Genomic DNA, 16,331 nt, shown 5'->3' on the forward strand with positions numbered 1-16,331 from the left:
GACACAGAAGAATAAAACACAAACTCAGAAGAGGACAACATTTCAAAATAGCTAAAAATGAAGCCTCAAAAATGTGAATTGGTTTCAATCCCCCCAAAAATCCTTGAAGAACTCAAGAAAGATTTTAAAAATCAAATAAGACAGAAGGAAAATGGGGGAAAGGAGAGAATTGAGATTGAAGTGAAAGAATCATTCAAACAAGAGGAAACAACTTGACAAAGAATACCAAAAAATAGAAAAAAAAGATTCACAGAAATCACTGAAGAAAATGACTTCTTAAAAAGTAGAATTGGCAAAATAGAAAAGGTGATACAAAAGTTCACTGAAGAAAATAATTACTTAACAATTAGAATTAGACAAATTAAAGCTAATGACCTCATGAGACATTAAGAAACAATGAAACAAATGAAAAAATAAAAAAATAGGAGAAAACATAAGATATATCATTGTAAAACTGACTGACCTGTAAAATAGATTGAGGAGTGATAATTTAAGAATTATTGGACTACTTCAAAGTCACAATTGTTTTAAAAGAGAGCCTGGACTTAATATTTCAAGAAATTACCGAGGAAAACTTCCCTCAATCCTAGAAACAGGGGTCAAAATATACATTGAAAAAATCCAACAGTCACATTTTAAAAGAGGTCCCAAAGTAAAAACCCTCCAGGAATATTATAGCAAAATTCCAGAGTAACAGGTTAAAGAGAAGGCAGCACTAACATACAGAAAGTTCAAGAGATATAATTTCTGGGCAATTAATAATCAATTTCATTAATTATGTCTAGCAAAAAATTCCAAAATGGTCACTTGGCTTTCTCTTGTAAGCCAAAGACAACTTATTGAAGACATTCACTGCTTATATGCCATTGAAAGAATGAGTGAACCTATCAGTTGGAAATCAACTCTGACTGATAAGAATTAATGAAAGAATGAATATCATAGTGAGAGTTGGGTTTATCTAATGAGGAGCCAGAGACATAAAGTTCATCATGCCACTCATAGACAAAGAGGGACTCATGTCAAACCATAGAACTTTTTCTTTGGGCAATCTGTACAAAAGGATCTATCCACCCAGTTAATGAACAATAAGAAATGGTGGGATAAGAATTTCACATAGAAAAGAGGGTTTCTGTGAGGTGAATTTTGAGGGCAGGGTCAGAAATGCTCTTGAAAGATTGGACTTCAAATGAGGAAATATAAATAAAAAACATGGATCCTCCCCCTCCCAATATTAATGGGTTATTAATATAGGAGAGAAATAACCATTTCTTTCACTGCAAGCAGACAAAAAGAAACAATTTAAATATTGTGGAACTGCAGTCAGAGGCTTGGAACAGGATATTCTGGAATGCAAAGAAATGAGGATTACAAACAAGAATCATGTACCCAGTGAAACAGTATAATCCTTCAAGGGAAAAAAAATGAATCTTCAATGAAGTAGAAGACTTTTAACCATTCTTGACAGAAAGACCAGAGCTGAATAGAAAACTGGATTTTCAAATAAAAGAATTAAGAGGGACAAAAAAGGCAAACAGGAAAGAGAACACATAAGGGATTAAATTTAAGCTGTGTACATTAAACTGTGTACATTCCTAAGTATACTTATGGTGATTTCTTGGAGGATACTGTCCAGGCTCTTTTTTTCTATCAAGAATGGTTAATAATAAATGGGGGGAAGGGGGAGGATGGAGAAAAAGACACAGATAGTAATCGCAAGTGAGAATGTGAATAGGAAGAACTCTCCCATAAAACGGAGTTGGATAGCAGAATGGATTAAAAACCATAATCCTACAATATGTTGTTTACAAGAAACACACTTGAAATGGAGGTACACACAGGGCAAAGGTAAAAGTCTGGAGCAGTATATATTGTGCTTCAGCTAAAGTACAAAAAAGCAGGGGTAGGTAGCAATCCTAATCTCAGACAAAGCAAAGACAAAGATAGATCTAATTAAAAGAGACATGGAAGGAAACTATATCCTGCTAAAAGGCACATAGACAATGAAGCAATATCATTACTTAACATACATGCACCAAGTGATACAGCATACAAGTTCTTAGAGGAGAAGTTAAGGGAGTTACAGGAAGAAAAAGATAGCAAAATTATAGTAGTGGAAGACCTCAACCTCCCCCTCTCTGAACTTATTTAGTCTAACCTCAAAATAAACAAGAAAGAAGTTAAGGAGGTGAACAGAATTTTAGAAAAGACAATTATGATAGACCTCTGGAGAAAACTAAGTGGAGATAAAAAGGAATATATCTTCTTCTCAGAAGTATATGGCACATACTCAAAAACTGATTATGTACTAGAACATAAAAACCTCACAATCCAGTACAGAAAGGAAGAAATAGTCAATACATCCTTTTAAGATCATGATGCAAAAAAATTATCTACAATAAAGCATCATGGAAAGATAAACTAAAAATTAATTGGTAACTAAGTAATCTAATCCTAAAGAATGAGTGGGTCAAAGCACAAATCATAGAAACAATCAGTAACTTCATTCAAGAGAATTACAATAATGAGACAACATACCAAAACGTATGGGATGCGGCAAAAGCAGTTCTCAGGGAAAGTTTTATATCTCTAAATGCTTACATGAATTAAATAGATAAAGAGGAGATCAATGAATAATAAAATAGAAATCAAGAAAACTATTAAACTAATAAACAAAACTAAGAGCTGGTTTTATGAAGAAAACAATAAAACTGATAATCCTTCTGTCGATTTGATTAAAAAAGAAAAAAGAAAACCAAATTACCAGTATCAAAAATGAAAAGAGTGAATTTACCTCCAATGAAGAGGAAATTAAAATAATAATTAGGAATTATTTTGCCCAATTATATGCCCATAAATTTGACAACCTTAGTGAAATGGATGAATATATCCAAAAATATGAATTGCCCAGGTTAACAGAATAATAAGTAAAATACCTAAATAATTCCATCTCAGAAAATGAAATTGAGCAGGCCATCAATGCACTCCCTAGGAAAAAAATCTCCAGGGCCAAATGGTTTTACATGTGAATTCTATCAAACTTTAAAAGAACAATTAGTTCCCATACTTTATAGACTATTTGGGAAAATAGGTAAAGAAAGAGTCCCACCAATTCTTTTTATGACAACAAATATGGTACTAATACCTAAACCAGAAAAGTCAAAACAGAGAAAGAAAACTATAGACCAATTTCCCTAATGAATATTGAGAAAAATATTTTAAATAAAACATTAGCTAAACGATTGCAGCAACATCTCATGAGAATAATACACCATGACCAGGTAGGATTTGTTCCATGAATGCAAAACTGGCTCAATATTAGGAAAACTATCAGCATAATTAATCATATCAGCAACAAAAGTAGCAGAAACCATATGATTATCTCAATAGATGCAGAAAAAGCTTTTGACAAAATACAACACCGATTCATATTAAAACATTAGAAAGCATAGGAATAAATGGAACCTTCCTTAAAATGATAAATAGCATCTACCCAAAGCCATCAACAAGCATTATATGTAATGGGGATAAGCTAGATGCTTTCCCAATAAGATCAGGGGCGAAACAAGGATGTTCGTTATAGCCCCTATTATTCAATTTTGTACTAGAAATGTTAGCTTTAGCAATAAGAGAAGAAAAAGAAATTGAAGGATTTAGAACAGGCAAAGAAGAAACTAAATTATCACTCTTTGCAGATGATATGATGATTTACTTAGAGAATCAATTAAAAACTACTTGAAATGAAATAAAATAAACAGTAGCAAAGTTGCAGGATATAAAAGAAGTGCACATAAATCCTGAACATTCCTACATATGATTTACAAAGCCCAAAACCAAGAGATAGAAATAGTAATTCCATTTAAAGTTAATGTAGACACTATAAAATATTTGGGAGTCTACCAGCCAAAATAAACTCAGGGCTTATGTGAACACAATTATGAAACACTTCTCACACAAATAAAGTCAGATCTAACTAAATGGAATAAACAGAGTGGTAGATCAGTGGAATAGGTTAGGTACACATGATGCAGTAGTCAACGACTATAGCAATCTCCTCTTTGATAAACTCAAAGAATCCAGCTCTGGGCTAAGAATTCACTATTTCACAAAAATTGGGAAAAATGGAAAATGGTAGGGCAGAAACTAAGCATAGACCAATATCTTACGCTGTATACCTAAATGAAGTCAAAATGAGTTAATGATTTAGAAATAAAGGCTGATACTATAAGCAATTTGGGAGAGCAAGTAAAAGTTTGCCTGTCAGATTTATGGGAAAGGGAAGAATTCATGATCAAACAAGAGATAGACAGTGTTACAAAATTCAAAATGGATAATTTTGATTGTGTTGAACTGAAAAGATTTTGTACAAACAAAACCAATGACACAAAGAGTAGGAGGGGAGTAAAAAATTGAGAGAAAATTTTTATAACCAGTATCTCTGATAAAGGCCTCATATCTAAAATATACAAGGAACTGAGCCAAATTTATAGGAATATAAGTCATTCCCCAACTGAGAAATGGTCAAAGGATATGAACAGGCAATTTTCAGAGGAAGAAATTAAAGATATATATAAGCATATGAAAAAAATGCTTTAAATCACTATTGATTAGAGAAATGCAAATCAAAACAACTCTTAGGTATCACATATCTCCTGTCAGACTGGCTAATGTAACAAAACAGGAAAATGATAAATACTGGAGAGGTTGTGGGAAAATTGGAACATTGTTACGTTGTTGATGGAGTTATGAACTGATCCAGCCATTCTGGAAAACAATTTGGAATTATGTCCAAAGGGCTATAAAAATGTGCATACCTTTCAACACAGCAATGCCACTTCTAGGGCTCCATCCCAAAGAGATCATACAATTGGGAAAGGGACCCCATGTACAAAAATATTTATAGCAGTTCTTTGGTGGTGGCAAAGAATTGGAAGCCAAGGGGATGCCCATGAATTGGGGAATGCCTAAAGAAATTATGATATATGAATGTAATGGAATACTACTGTGCTATGAGAAAAGAGGAGCAGACAGACTCCATTACAACTTGGAATGACTTTTATGAAGTGATGCTGAAGGGAGCAGAATGAGGAGATCGTTATACATGATTATAAACACATGATATCTATAAGGACTAACTTTGATGGACTTGACTCCCCTCATCAATGCAAGGTTCAAAGACAGCTCCAAAAGACTTATGATTGAAAAAGCTATGAACATCCAGAGAAAAAAAAATTATGGAGTCTGAATGCAGATTGAGGAAAACTTTTTGCACTTTTTGTCCTTCTTTTTTTGGTTTCATTTATCCTTTCTCATGATTCATTCCGTTGGGTATAATTCTTCTTTACAACTGGACTATTATGTAAATACGTTCAGTGTGAAGGTATATGTAGAACCTACATTGGATTACACACTGTCTTGGGATGGGGGAAGGTGAGAGGAAAGGGAGGGAGAGAAAATTTGGAACCCCAAAACTTGTGGGACTGAATGTTATAAACTAAAAATAAAAAAATTAAAAAAAATAATAATTTTGAAGTAGGATTGTACACCTGCAATGAAAGTCAAAGACGTGATTGTCATTTAATGCAAAGAGAAGTTCCTTTCTCTTAGGCACAATTCCACCAACAATGATGACATCTGCTACATACCTCGTGAAGGAATATGTGAGTTCCAAGCAACAGCCAACACCAAATAATGGTTATGGCTGTTTGAAAGAGTAGACAGAGAAAAAAGGACTAGAGATGGGCCAATATGGCCTGAGGGGAAAAGACTATTTATAGTGAGTGCAATAGGTGGGGTCAGGCATTATTGTTTGGGACCTAGGGTGACTCCTATTATGTGGAACAATAAAATGTGACGTTAGTTCCTCAGAAACATTTTTTTTTTAGAAAATCAGAATGATTGAGATAATGAAAACTTCAATGACACTAATAGTGATGTTCTGGCTATAAATGAAAGCTTGAAAATAGGAGTCCAGGGGAAGTATAAGAGAGATTTCCTGTTACCACTCTGAAAGAAGAAATCAAGAATTTAAGGAACTGATTTCCCAATGTCTCCATTTGAAAATAGAGGAAGTAGGCTGCCTACTGAACATTTCCTCCTTGAAGCCTGCACAGAAATTCTCTATTCTCTGCCCATGTAGGCCATGTAGCACATGCAACACAAACCTTTGCAAGAAAGTATGGACCATAATAACTCATTGGCTCCTAAAATGAGGATGATACAGTAAGATGGATAACATACTTAATTTAGCCCTTTGGAGTATTTTTCCCCCTCCGAGGTGCTGATTTGGGGAAAAAGTTATAGAAGTACTAAGACATGATGAAGAACAACTGGCTTTTCTCCCCTGCTTCACCCCCTATACTGACATGTGTCCCTGTGCATATGGTACCTGAAGTTATTCTCATCTTAGGGGAATGAGTGTCTAGAGATGGAATTGAGGAGTTTACAATGTGATGTGATTCAAATAATTAGAAGGATCCTTAGCAGTCCCCTGAGATCACAGTCTTTGAAAGAGAACACCAAAGTCCAGAGCTACAGCAGCTGATTCCAGTGCAGCTCAAGAGCACCAGGCCAGCAAACTGCTTGAGTCAAATAAGCAGAAAGTTGACCCATGAATCAGAACACCAACTCCTGCAAAGAGTCAGCCCAGATGAGTCAGGGAGTGACTCCATGACAAACGTTTTGTATGCATAATCAGTTCTGTCTCCTCAGAACTTCCTTGAGAGGAATGGATAAATCACCCTGTTTCCAGAGTTACAAAGGTTGGATTGTTAGAAGGCATACAGTTTGTGAACAGCCCTCTTCCCACAACATCACATTATGCAAAAGCAAGTGGAACATATTTTTGTGTATTCAGAAACAGAGCTGAGACAATGGAGGAGGGTTGACCAGGATACCTTTCTGAATGTAAGGGTCTGGCAGGAATTTACTAAAGGCCAAGAGGACTCTAAAGGTTGTGGGAAGTTCTGGGATACAAAGGCCACTTTTTTGTGAAAAGGAATGATGCAAAGGGATGAGGAGAAGAATGTTTTTGCATACAAAACATTTTTGGGCTCATGACTCCCTTACTTAGATCAACTAACTCTTTGAAGTGGATCTATTCTTGGTTAACAGGTCAGACTACAGCTGGATCAGCTTCAAGATGTGGCTTGGCTACTACTATTGCCTCTGCTACCAACTCTAGGAGATAAAGGGGCCAATGGTGAAACTTTCAACCTTTCAGTGCTTCGAAGTTCAAAAATTATTCTATCCTATCTCTAGATACTTATTCACAAATACTGTAGAAAGAAAGAAAAACAAAAGAAAGAAGTATGATGTATTTAGTTACATGAAGAATTGAAAACTAAGTATAAGGCAGGTTCTCTGGTTCTCCTTTGGGAACACAAGAATTTTGAGAACTGGTTTTATTGTATTCCTGAATTTAATGGAGGTTGAAGGGGAATGGCAACTGAGACTAGGTCCATCAAGCATTAAGAGACTTTCTCTGCCTGCTGCCAATTCAATCTGTGCAATTTTGGAAGAAAGTTTGGGCCTTGATGATTCAGAAATTCCTAGGTTGTGATTCATACCAAGGACCAGTATTTCCTTCTCTCAGCCCTTCCTGGATTTTGGCAAGAAATCTAGTGAAATCATAGTAGCTGTCCTCCTTATCCTTACAACTTGATATCATGTGAACCTAAACAGAGGATCTCCTACTATAACTAAAGGGCCTTCTCATCTGGAACATCATTTTGCCTTTGTAACCACTTCCACTGATTGGTCAGTTCCTCCTAGAACCTCTTACATCTAACTTTCAAGCATTCTTCTCCACCATTCCCCCACAAGGACCTACATCTTATGACAAATCCCCATGTTGAAGCCTCTTTTGATGTGTGATATCTCCATAATAGGAGATAAGCTTTTTGAGAACAAGAAGTGCAGCTATTATAACTATATCTGTATGCCCAATTGTCCCCCACACACAGAAGGCTTACTAAAAGCTTGTTGGTCTGATTTTCCTATTTATTGTTTTTTTTTTTTAACTTTTGAAGGGAGTATCTAAAAATGTAGGTGAATGAGCTTTGACAGATTTCAAGTGATCAAAAATCTGCTGTACACCCAGATACACGAGCAGAGTCTATAGGAGAGCAAATAATTCAGAGGAAGATTCAAATCAGCAGCCCCTCATTGTGCTACCCTGTCGAAAGTTCAGCATATCATCCAGGAAAAAGTGACCTGCAAGAAGCCAGTCCAGATGAAGCAAAGACCAGTCCTCAAGCATTTTAGATCCAAAGAAACTTCTTGCTCCTTACCCAATTGGAACACTCCTATCAAAAACCAGGACTCAAAAGCCATAATGATCTTTGGGATAGGTACAATGAACCTTTCTGAAACAATTTAGCTTTCCATCCCTAGAGTGGGGTTGCTAGGTGATGAGGTGGACAAAGGACCAAGCCTTGAGTCAGGAAGACTCATTCACCTGAGTTTAAATCTAGCCTCAGACACTAACTCTGTGACTCTGGGCACATCAATTAACTCTGTTTGCCTTAGTTTTCTCATCTGAAAAATGAGGTAGAGAAGGAAATGGCAAAACACACCAGCCAAATAGGGTCAAGAAGATTGAGACATAACTGAGACAACTCAACTAAAACAATATATCCCTAGAATGCAAATCCTCAACATTTAAGGTGAATTGGATTCTTTGTTGGGTGGAAATAAAATTTCATATTCTGCATCTGTATCATAGCACAAGTTTTCTTTCTCAACTTCTCACCTTTCTAACGCTTGAAATTCCTAAGGCCATGCAGGACCCAACTCAAGCAGCAGTCTGTGCAAGCTGTCAGTGATTCCTTCAGAATTTCATTGTATTAAATAAATACAGAGATGAAGAGAGATATAGATGTATATATGTATATTAGAACAATTTGTGCATGTAATTTAATTAGTGTGAACATTGTAACCAAACAAGACAATAAAAACTAAAGAAGGGCTAAGCGTGATGCTGTGTTTTCGAAATTTAATTTATCTCAAATGCAAGCTTCTACTACAGAGCACATCACAAAACACTGCATTACAAATGTGTTTTGAATTAAATTGTACTAGATTACATTTGGGTATTTACTAAGGAATTTCACTGATCCCAGTTGCGCCCCAAGGGAAAAAAAAGCTCTTTTTGTAAACTAATATTTGTAGGATACTGTGAAAACAAATATAGTCATGGGTCACAATGATCTTTGAAAAATCAAAATTGTGAGAAGTCTAAAGGATGATGTAGAAAAAGAGGAACAGCATAAGTAAGCTGTGGAATGGAAGCATCAAGGAATTTACTGTCAGAAATTCCATTAAATACATGATTTGTGACTTTTCTGACTTATGTATTAATCCTCTCTGCTCAGAGAAGGATTGGTTGCTAAACAAAAAAAAAAATGGCAACTTGACCTTCTACTTAACCACCCCTTATTTCTCTTATATTGTCCAGTGGCCTCCCCAGTGAGATCACACAGAGGCTGTATCTGGTTCATCATAACATTCTGTGAGAATCCAGTTAGAAAATGTGCATTTGGCATTCGACAAAAAATTATTTCTTAGAAATAACTTGAGCCTATATAAGATCACATGATGTCTTGGGGAGGGGGGAGGAAAAGGAGGTAGAGAAAATTTAAAACTTATGGAAGTGAATTTTGAAAACTAAAAATAAATTAATTTAAATAAAAAATGAATAGCTTGAATTGAATATATAAGCTATTTCTATTCTGAAGTGACACATCATATATTGGGCAAATCAGGCACAGATTCAGGAAGGAGGTGAATTCTCAGCCCAAATTGGAAGATAATCCTAAACACAGAATTGGATGCTACTTATTAGCACAGACTGCTGAAGGCAAGTACTAGAGGTTCATTCATTTAGGGAAAATACACAAATCAATATGAAAATGAAAAGGAAGAGGGCCCTTTCCTTGGTAATTTTCTGAGGTGAAGAAAAAGAAAATTTTATTCCATTTAAAGTCTTCAGAGTTCTATAGAAATATAAAAAGGGGAACTTGGAGTATAGTGACTATTTGTTGAGCAGAATTTTACTTGGTGGAAAACCATCACAGTTAAACCAATATAGCACCACACCATATAGAGGACAGAGTGAGTGCCCTGATGGAAGGCACTGTTTCCCCCTTTTTGTATCTTCTGCTATGATGACAGTGCCTAGAACTTCTTGATAATTATTGACTCATAGACACTGCACAGGAACAGATTATGAAGGATTTGCTGTTTTAAATACAAATACCATATTGGATGAAAATGAGTGATGATATTGGGCTCCCTTACCTGTGGAACTTTAAAAAGTTTGAGAATGGTGGCCATGGACATGGACAGGGTAGATGACATCCCTCCAATGACAGCCACTGAGTTGGACTGCCTGCCACAGCCATAGTTAGAGATGGTTGGACCCCTCCCTGACAGCCATATCAAGGAGCTCTCCAAAGCCAGTTTGTTGTTATGGAAGTTATTGAGCAACTGGTATCCTAAGGTTATGTTGGGCAGCAAATGGGGATTCTTGTTGATCTCGTCCACAGCAAATTGGAGAGCAAGCGGATGTTGATAAGGTTTTATCATTGACCTAAAGAGGAAAAAAAGTAAAGAATCAGGCAAAAATCTGTGCACTGAAACAGCAAAGTTTCTCTATCATAATGGGTAGAGAGTTGGACATGGAGTCAGGAACTCTTGTCCAACGTCTTGCCCTTAACATTTACTAACAGGGTGACTCTAAGCAAAATCATTTCATCACCAAGAGTGTCAATGTCCACAACTGTAAAATGAGTGACTTGGACTAAACATCCTTTCAAATCCTTTCAGGAACACACACATGCACAAAAAGAAATGATGATGTGTTTTAGACATTAGAACATGTCTAGTCTTGAAATGGGACTGAACAAATCACGCAGTCTGATTTTCTATCTTGTGAAAACATGGAAAGAGGAGCTTTTAATTCCGAACTTGTAATTTGGAGAAATTTTTAATGGTCCTCTTAACCATGCAGAACATATTAGCTTGGAACAGACAAATATATTCAAATATATTGATAATATAAGTTCTAGATGTATTATAACGATTTTAAGATTATATGTTGCGGTGAAAATGGAAAACATGTATTTCAAAGGTAGAATTTTCAAGTAAGTCTGTTGTATGACACTGACGGATTGCAGATGAAGGACTTATCTCTCTCTTGCTATAATAACTACCTGAGTTAAGCAGGGAGATTATTAAAATATAGAATTTTAGGGCATATTTATTGACCCTGAAGTCCATCCTCCTATCTTATTCAGGTAAGGAAACATTGTTTCTCTTTTGGAAGCCTGATAACTGCGAATCAGAGAACCAACCAATCAACACTTACTAAGCACCTACTGTGTGCCAGGTACTGTGCTAAGCAATGAGAATGTGACAAGCTACAGAAGAAAGTCTGGTCTTCAAGGATAATTAGGAACTTTGTGCCTTACACACACCTCAATTAGGATATCCTAGAAGAGAGCCCTAGGCCATGCTCACTGACCTCACAGGTAATGAGCTCCCAAGGACAGTTCCTAAACCAGGTCCTATCACTGTATCCCCTCCTAAAACTTCAAAGGAAGGAAAGGGGAGGGGGGCATGGGAGGAGAGGGGAGGGGAGGGGAGGGAGGAGCAGGGAAGGCAAGGGAAAGGAAAGGAAGGCAAGGGAAAGGAAGGGAAGGCAAGGGAAAGGAAGGGAAGGCAAGGGAAAGGAAGGGAAGATAAGGGAAAGAAAAGGAAGCGGAAGGAAGGGAAGGGAATAGAAGTGAAGGAAAGAGAGTGGAAGTGAATGGAAGGGACGGGAAGGGAAGGAAAGGGAAGGGAAGAGAAAGGAACAGAAGGGAAGGAAAGAAAGCAGAATAAAAGGAATTGGGATAAAAATGAGGATTCAAAGGATAACATTAAATCCCTGTCTCGGAACATTCAAAAGGATCAGTCTCATTACTGAAAAGAGGAATTATTTGCACAAATGTTCATCTCAAAAATAGACAACATTGCAATGATAGTGAACAAATAAATAGTAGTAGTAGAATAAATAAATATAGATAAATAAATAGATAGTAAATAAATGAATGATAGTAAATGAATAAAATGATTCTTGATGCTAGGGTCATTTTTCATTTGTTAATCCTTGGCTCATGCCCTGTACATGGTGTTCTGGTTGTACATTTGAATGAAATTCCCCTATAGTTTACATTTCCTAGACATAAAAGGACTGAAAACCCAGTGCAATTAATGAACCTTGTCAGTACGCTGATAGACATGGTACTTGCAGTCATTGTAAACTTTATGTTGTTTAGTGTGTTAGATATATATTAATTTTATAGTTATAATGATGAACATATAGCGTCTCTGCACCATTCCAGATAGGAGAATGTCTGAATAAGTTCTTGTGGAACTTTTCCCCTATTTTCAGAAACAAGGAGAAGAAGCCCCCTACGACTAGGTCTCCTTCTTTTCTATATGTGAGACTGTAATCTCTTTCTTATAGGAGGGCCCTAGCATTGAGGGGAACCACAAGTATGGTATGGTCTGTATGGCTGGCTGCTATAATATTTTGTTGTAATCTCCTTGTTATTAAAGTCAGATGGGCTTATTGGTTTTGGAATGTTGTTGGCATAATATCGAATTGGGGGCATTGGTCCTTGGGTCTGATCCTTTGGAGTCTAAATAAATGTTATACTTCCTCTACCTTCTACCTAGAGAATTCATTAAACCCTGTGATTCCGAACGACTCAGGCATGCTCGTGGTCCTCTTCGCAGTCATGAATTTTGGCTTAATAACATAGTCTTTCCTGAAAAGCTACACATAGAGTATTCCTGACCATCTCCTCTTTCAGATCACTGAAGAAATTCTCCCCTCTTGTGTTATCAGAAGGAACAAGTCCCACCCAAGTCCAGCCAAAATGCAGCATTAATTGGATGAATGCAAGATGAAGAGTGGATTCCATTCTGCCCATAGGATGGATGTATGGATACTGCACCTTATCAGTCAAGGGACTATCAAATAGACCAAAGGTGATCTAAATGAAAAAGGAAGTAGGTGTTTGTCCTCCTTTACATTTGTATATCAAGCAAATATCAGTGACTTACACAGAACAGGTATAAATAAATGTTTGTTAATTTTAATTTATAATTTCAGGTCCCAAAATTACACTTTTGTGGAATGTAACAATGTGAAGGAAATTTTAAAATTGTACTTGATCAAGAATCCTTTCTCCAAGGTCTCCATGAAGCAATTACTCCTGCTCTGATTGAAACATTCCAGAGGGGAAAATTAGATCCCTCCAAAAAGATCACTCCTCTTTTAGACAAATCTACTAATTAGAACCTTTTTTCTTAACTTTATAACTGGGTCAACCTCTTTGGAACATTGACTCTTTGGTCCTATTTCTTTCAAGTAGAATAGTCTTAGTATCTCCTACATGCACCTGTTAGACACTTAGGCATAATTATATGTCCTCTAGCTCATCTCATCTCTTCACCAACTCAGACATCAACAATTACTTTACCCAGCATTTCTATGGCATGCATTCCATTTCTCTCATGTTTCCAGGTATGATGATATTTCCCTGACACAAACAAATGTGCCCCAGAGCTTGTTCCAGGAGGAGAAGTTCTCTAGCCCAAATTCAAACAGAGATGGGAGATGGATTTCTCCTCACACTGAATTCCCTGCCCAGGTTGGCATTAAATGTTGCCTCTTCCCTATTAGAAGGTCTCTATGACATAAGTAAAGATTCACTTGTCCACATCCACTGAGCACCCAAATTCCTGATCTATACCCCCCCCCAAATCCACTAGTATCAGATCTTCTGTCACCAGATTTGTCCCGCAGGCAAGAGAAAGTTTCATATGTAGAGTGTCATCGATGTATCCTTCATCCCCAATTTTCTAGGAATGAGATAAAGGAACTAGTGCTAGACTCTATTTTTAATCAGATCCACAGTAAACCAATCAGCAAAGATATCCTGATCCAAACTCCCAAACTGATGCCCTTATGAGCTGAACCCACTATGGCCAATGTTTGGGAGGACGTAGTCTCATTCTACCATCTTTTGTCCCATTTTTGTGGGAAGAGGAGAACCTAGGAAAACAGTACCTTCCCGTCCCATAACATGCAATAATGTCAGGTTATTTTTAGGTTCATATCTATAACAAAAACGTATAAAATATGGCCCACAATACCACAATCATACTAATTTTGCCCTCAGAGGAGTAATTGCAAAATATTTCTCTCTTATACCCTCAATTAGAAAGCATAGATAGAAGGCTGAAAGAAGGGAAGGCATATTAAGGGAGGAGGTAGTCAAAAGCAAAACAGACTTTTGATGAGGCACATGGTCAAAAAAGAAGGAAAGTTATAAACAGGAAAATAGGATGGCAGGAAAGACATAGTAATCAGAACTGTGATTATAAATGGAATGAGCTGATAAAACAGAAATGGATACCAGAGTGGATTAAAAAATAAAATGCTACAATATGTTGTTTACAAGAAAGTCATTTGAAGCAGAGAGACAAAGAGCAAAGGTAAGGAGCTGGAACAGAATCTATTCTGCTTCATCTAAAGTAAAAAAAAAAATAGCAATGGGAAATCAGGATCTCAGACAAAGCAAAAGCAAAAATGAATCTCATTAAAAGACATAAGGAAGAAAAATATATATTGCTAAAAGCTACCATAATGAAGTAATATCAATTCTAAACATACATGCACTAAATGATACAGCATCCAAATTTTAGGAGAAAATCTTATGTGGGTTACAGGAGTAAATTGACAATAAAACTATACTGGTTAGGGACTTCAATTTTACACTCTCAGAACAAGATAAGTCTAACCACAAAATAAAGAAGAAAGAAGTAAAGGAACTGAATAAAATTTTAGAAAAGTTAAACATGATAGATGTCTGAGGAAAACTGAATATCAATAGAGAGGAAAATATCTTTTTCTCAGTAGCACCCATCCAAAAACCAACCACGTATGAGGGCAAAACAAACTCGTAGTCAAATGCAGAAAAGCAAAAATATGGAATGCATCCTTTTCAGATAATAATCCAATAAAAAACCACACTAAATAAAAGCTAGAGAAAGATAGATTAAAATTAATTGGAAACTAAATTATCTAATACTAAAGAATGAGTGGGTCAAAGAATAAATCATGACAACAATCAATAAATTAATTAAAAGGAATGGCAATAATGAGAAAGCAAAATTATTGGGATGCAGCCAAATCAGTACTTAAAGAAAATTTTTTTTTTATCTCTAAATGCTTCATCAATATAACAGAAAAAGAGTACATTAATGAAATGACCAATTAGACGCCAGGTTGGAAATTGTGAAAAACAAAGGAGAGATTAATAAATTGAAAATAAGAAAACATTTTAAGTAATAAATAAAATAAGACACAAGTTTTATGAAAAAAATATATTTTACCATTGATTAATTTAATTAAAAAAAAGAAAATCAAATTTCCAGTATCAAAAATTGAAAGGATGAATTCGACACCAAATAAGTAAAAATTAAAGCAATCATTAGGAGCTAATTTGCCCAAAATATATGACAAGAAATCAGACAATCTAGCTAAAGTGGTTGAGTATTTACAAATAAATTGCCCAGATTCTTTTTTAAAAATAGAGTAAATGGAATACTTAACTAACCATATGTTAGAAAAATATATTGAATAAGCCATCAATGAATACCCTAAGAAAAATTTACCAGCAAGATGAATTCATAAGTGAATTCTACCAACTATTTGAAGAACAATTAATTCAACATTTTATAATTTATTTGGAAAAATAGGCAAAGAGGGAATACTATCAAATTCCATTTATGACCCAAACATTGTGATGATACCTAAACGAGGAAGAGTGAAAAGAGAAAAGGAAAACTATTTTCTGATGGAGAAAGCTGAGTGAAAAGTTTGATGTATAAGGAGAATGGAAATGGAAGACAGAGAAAAGTGGGAGATATACTTTTACCCAGAACATGATTGTGGAATAGCAGAACGGTAACTCCTATAATCTCTTGTCAAGAGAGTAGCTACAGAGGAAGACAGAATTAGTAGGGAAGAAATGCTAGATTCAGGACACTAGAAATAGAAGACAATTAGATTTAGAAATGGGAGAGGTTGAGAAAGAACATGATTATGGAAGAGGATTGCACACCCGCAGTAAGAGGCAAGGATGTTACAGTGGGTTTAATGCAAGCAGAAGTTACTTTCTCTGCAATACAGTTCCATCAAAAAAGATAGTGTGTGCAACATAACCTGTGATGGAATATGTGAGTTACAAGGGACAGCCAACACTGAGTAATGGTTG

The 16,331-nt window shown here is 35.9% G+C and overlaps 1 protein-coding gene across 1 annotated transcript in view; it reads right to left on the reverse strand.

Annotated features, from left to right (window-relative positions):
• Positions 1 to 8,014: 8,014 nt before the first annotated feature.
• Positions 8,015 to 16,331, reverse strand: part of LOC118855191 (zinc finger protein 280D-like) — a 31,559-nt gene continuing 23,242 nt past the window's right edge. The window contains 2 exon segments of the mRNA XM_036765282.1: positions 8,015 to 8,113; positions 10,297 to 10,588. Coding sequence (XP_036621177.1) covers positions 8,015 to 8,113; positions 10,297 to 10,588 — 391 coding nt within the window.

The sequence above is a fragment of the Trichosurus vulpecula genome, chromosome 6 (genome assembly GCF_011100635.1).
Source record: "Trichosurus vulpecula isolate mTriVul1 chromosome 6, mTriVul1.pri, whole genome shotgun sequence".
NCBI lineage: Eukaryota > Metazoa > Chordata > Mammalia > Diprotodontia > Phalangeridae > Trichosurus > Trichosurus vulpecula.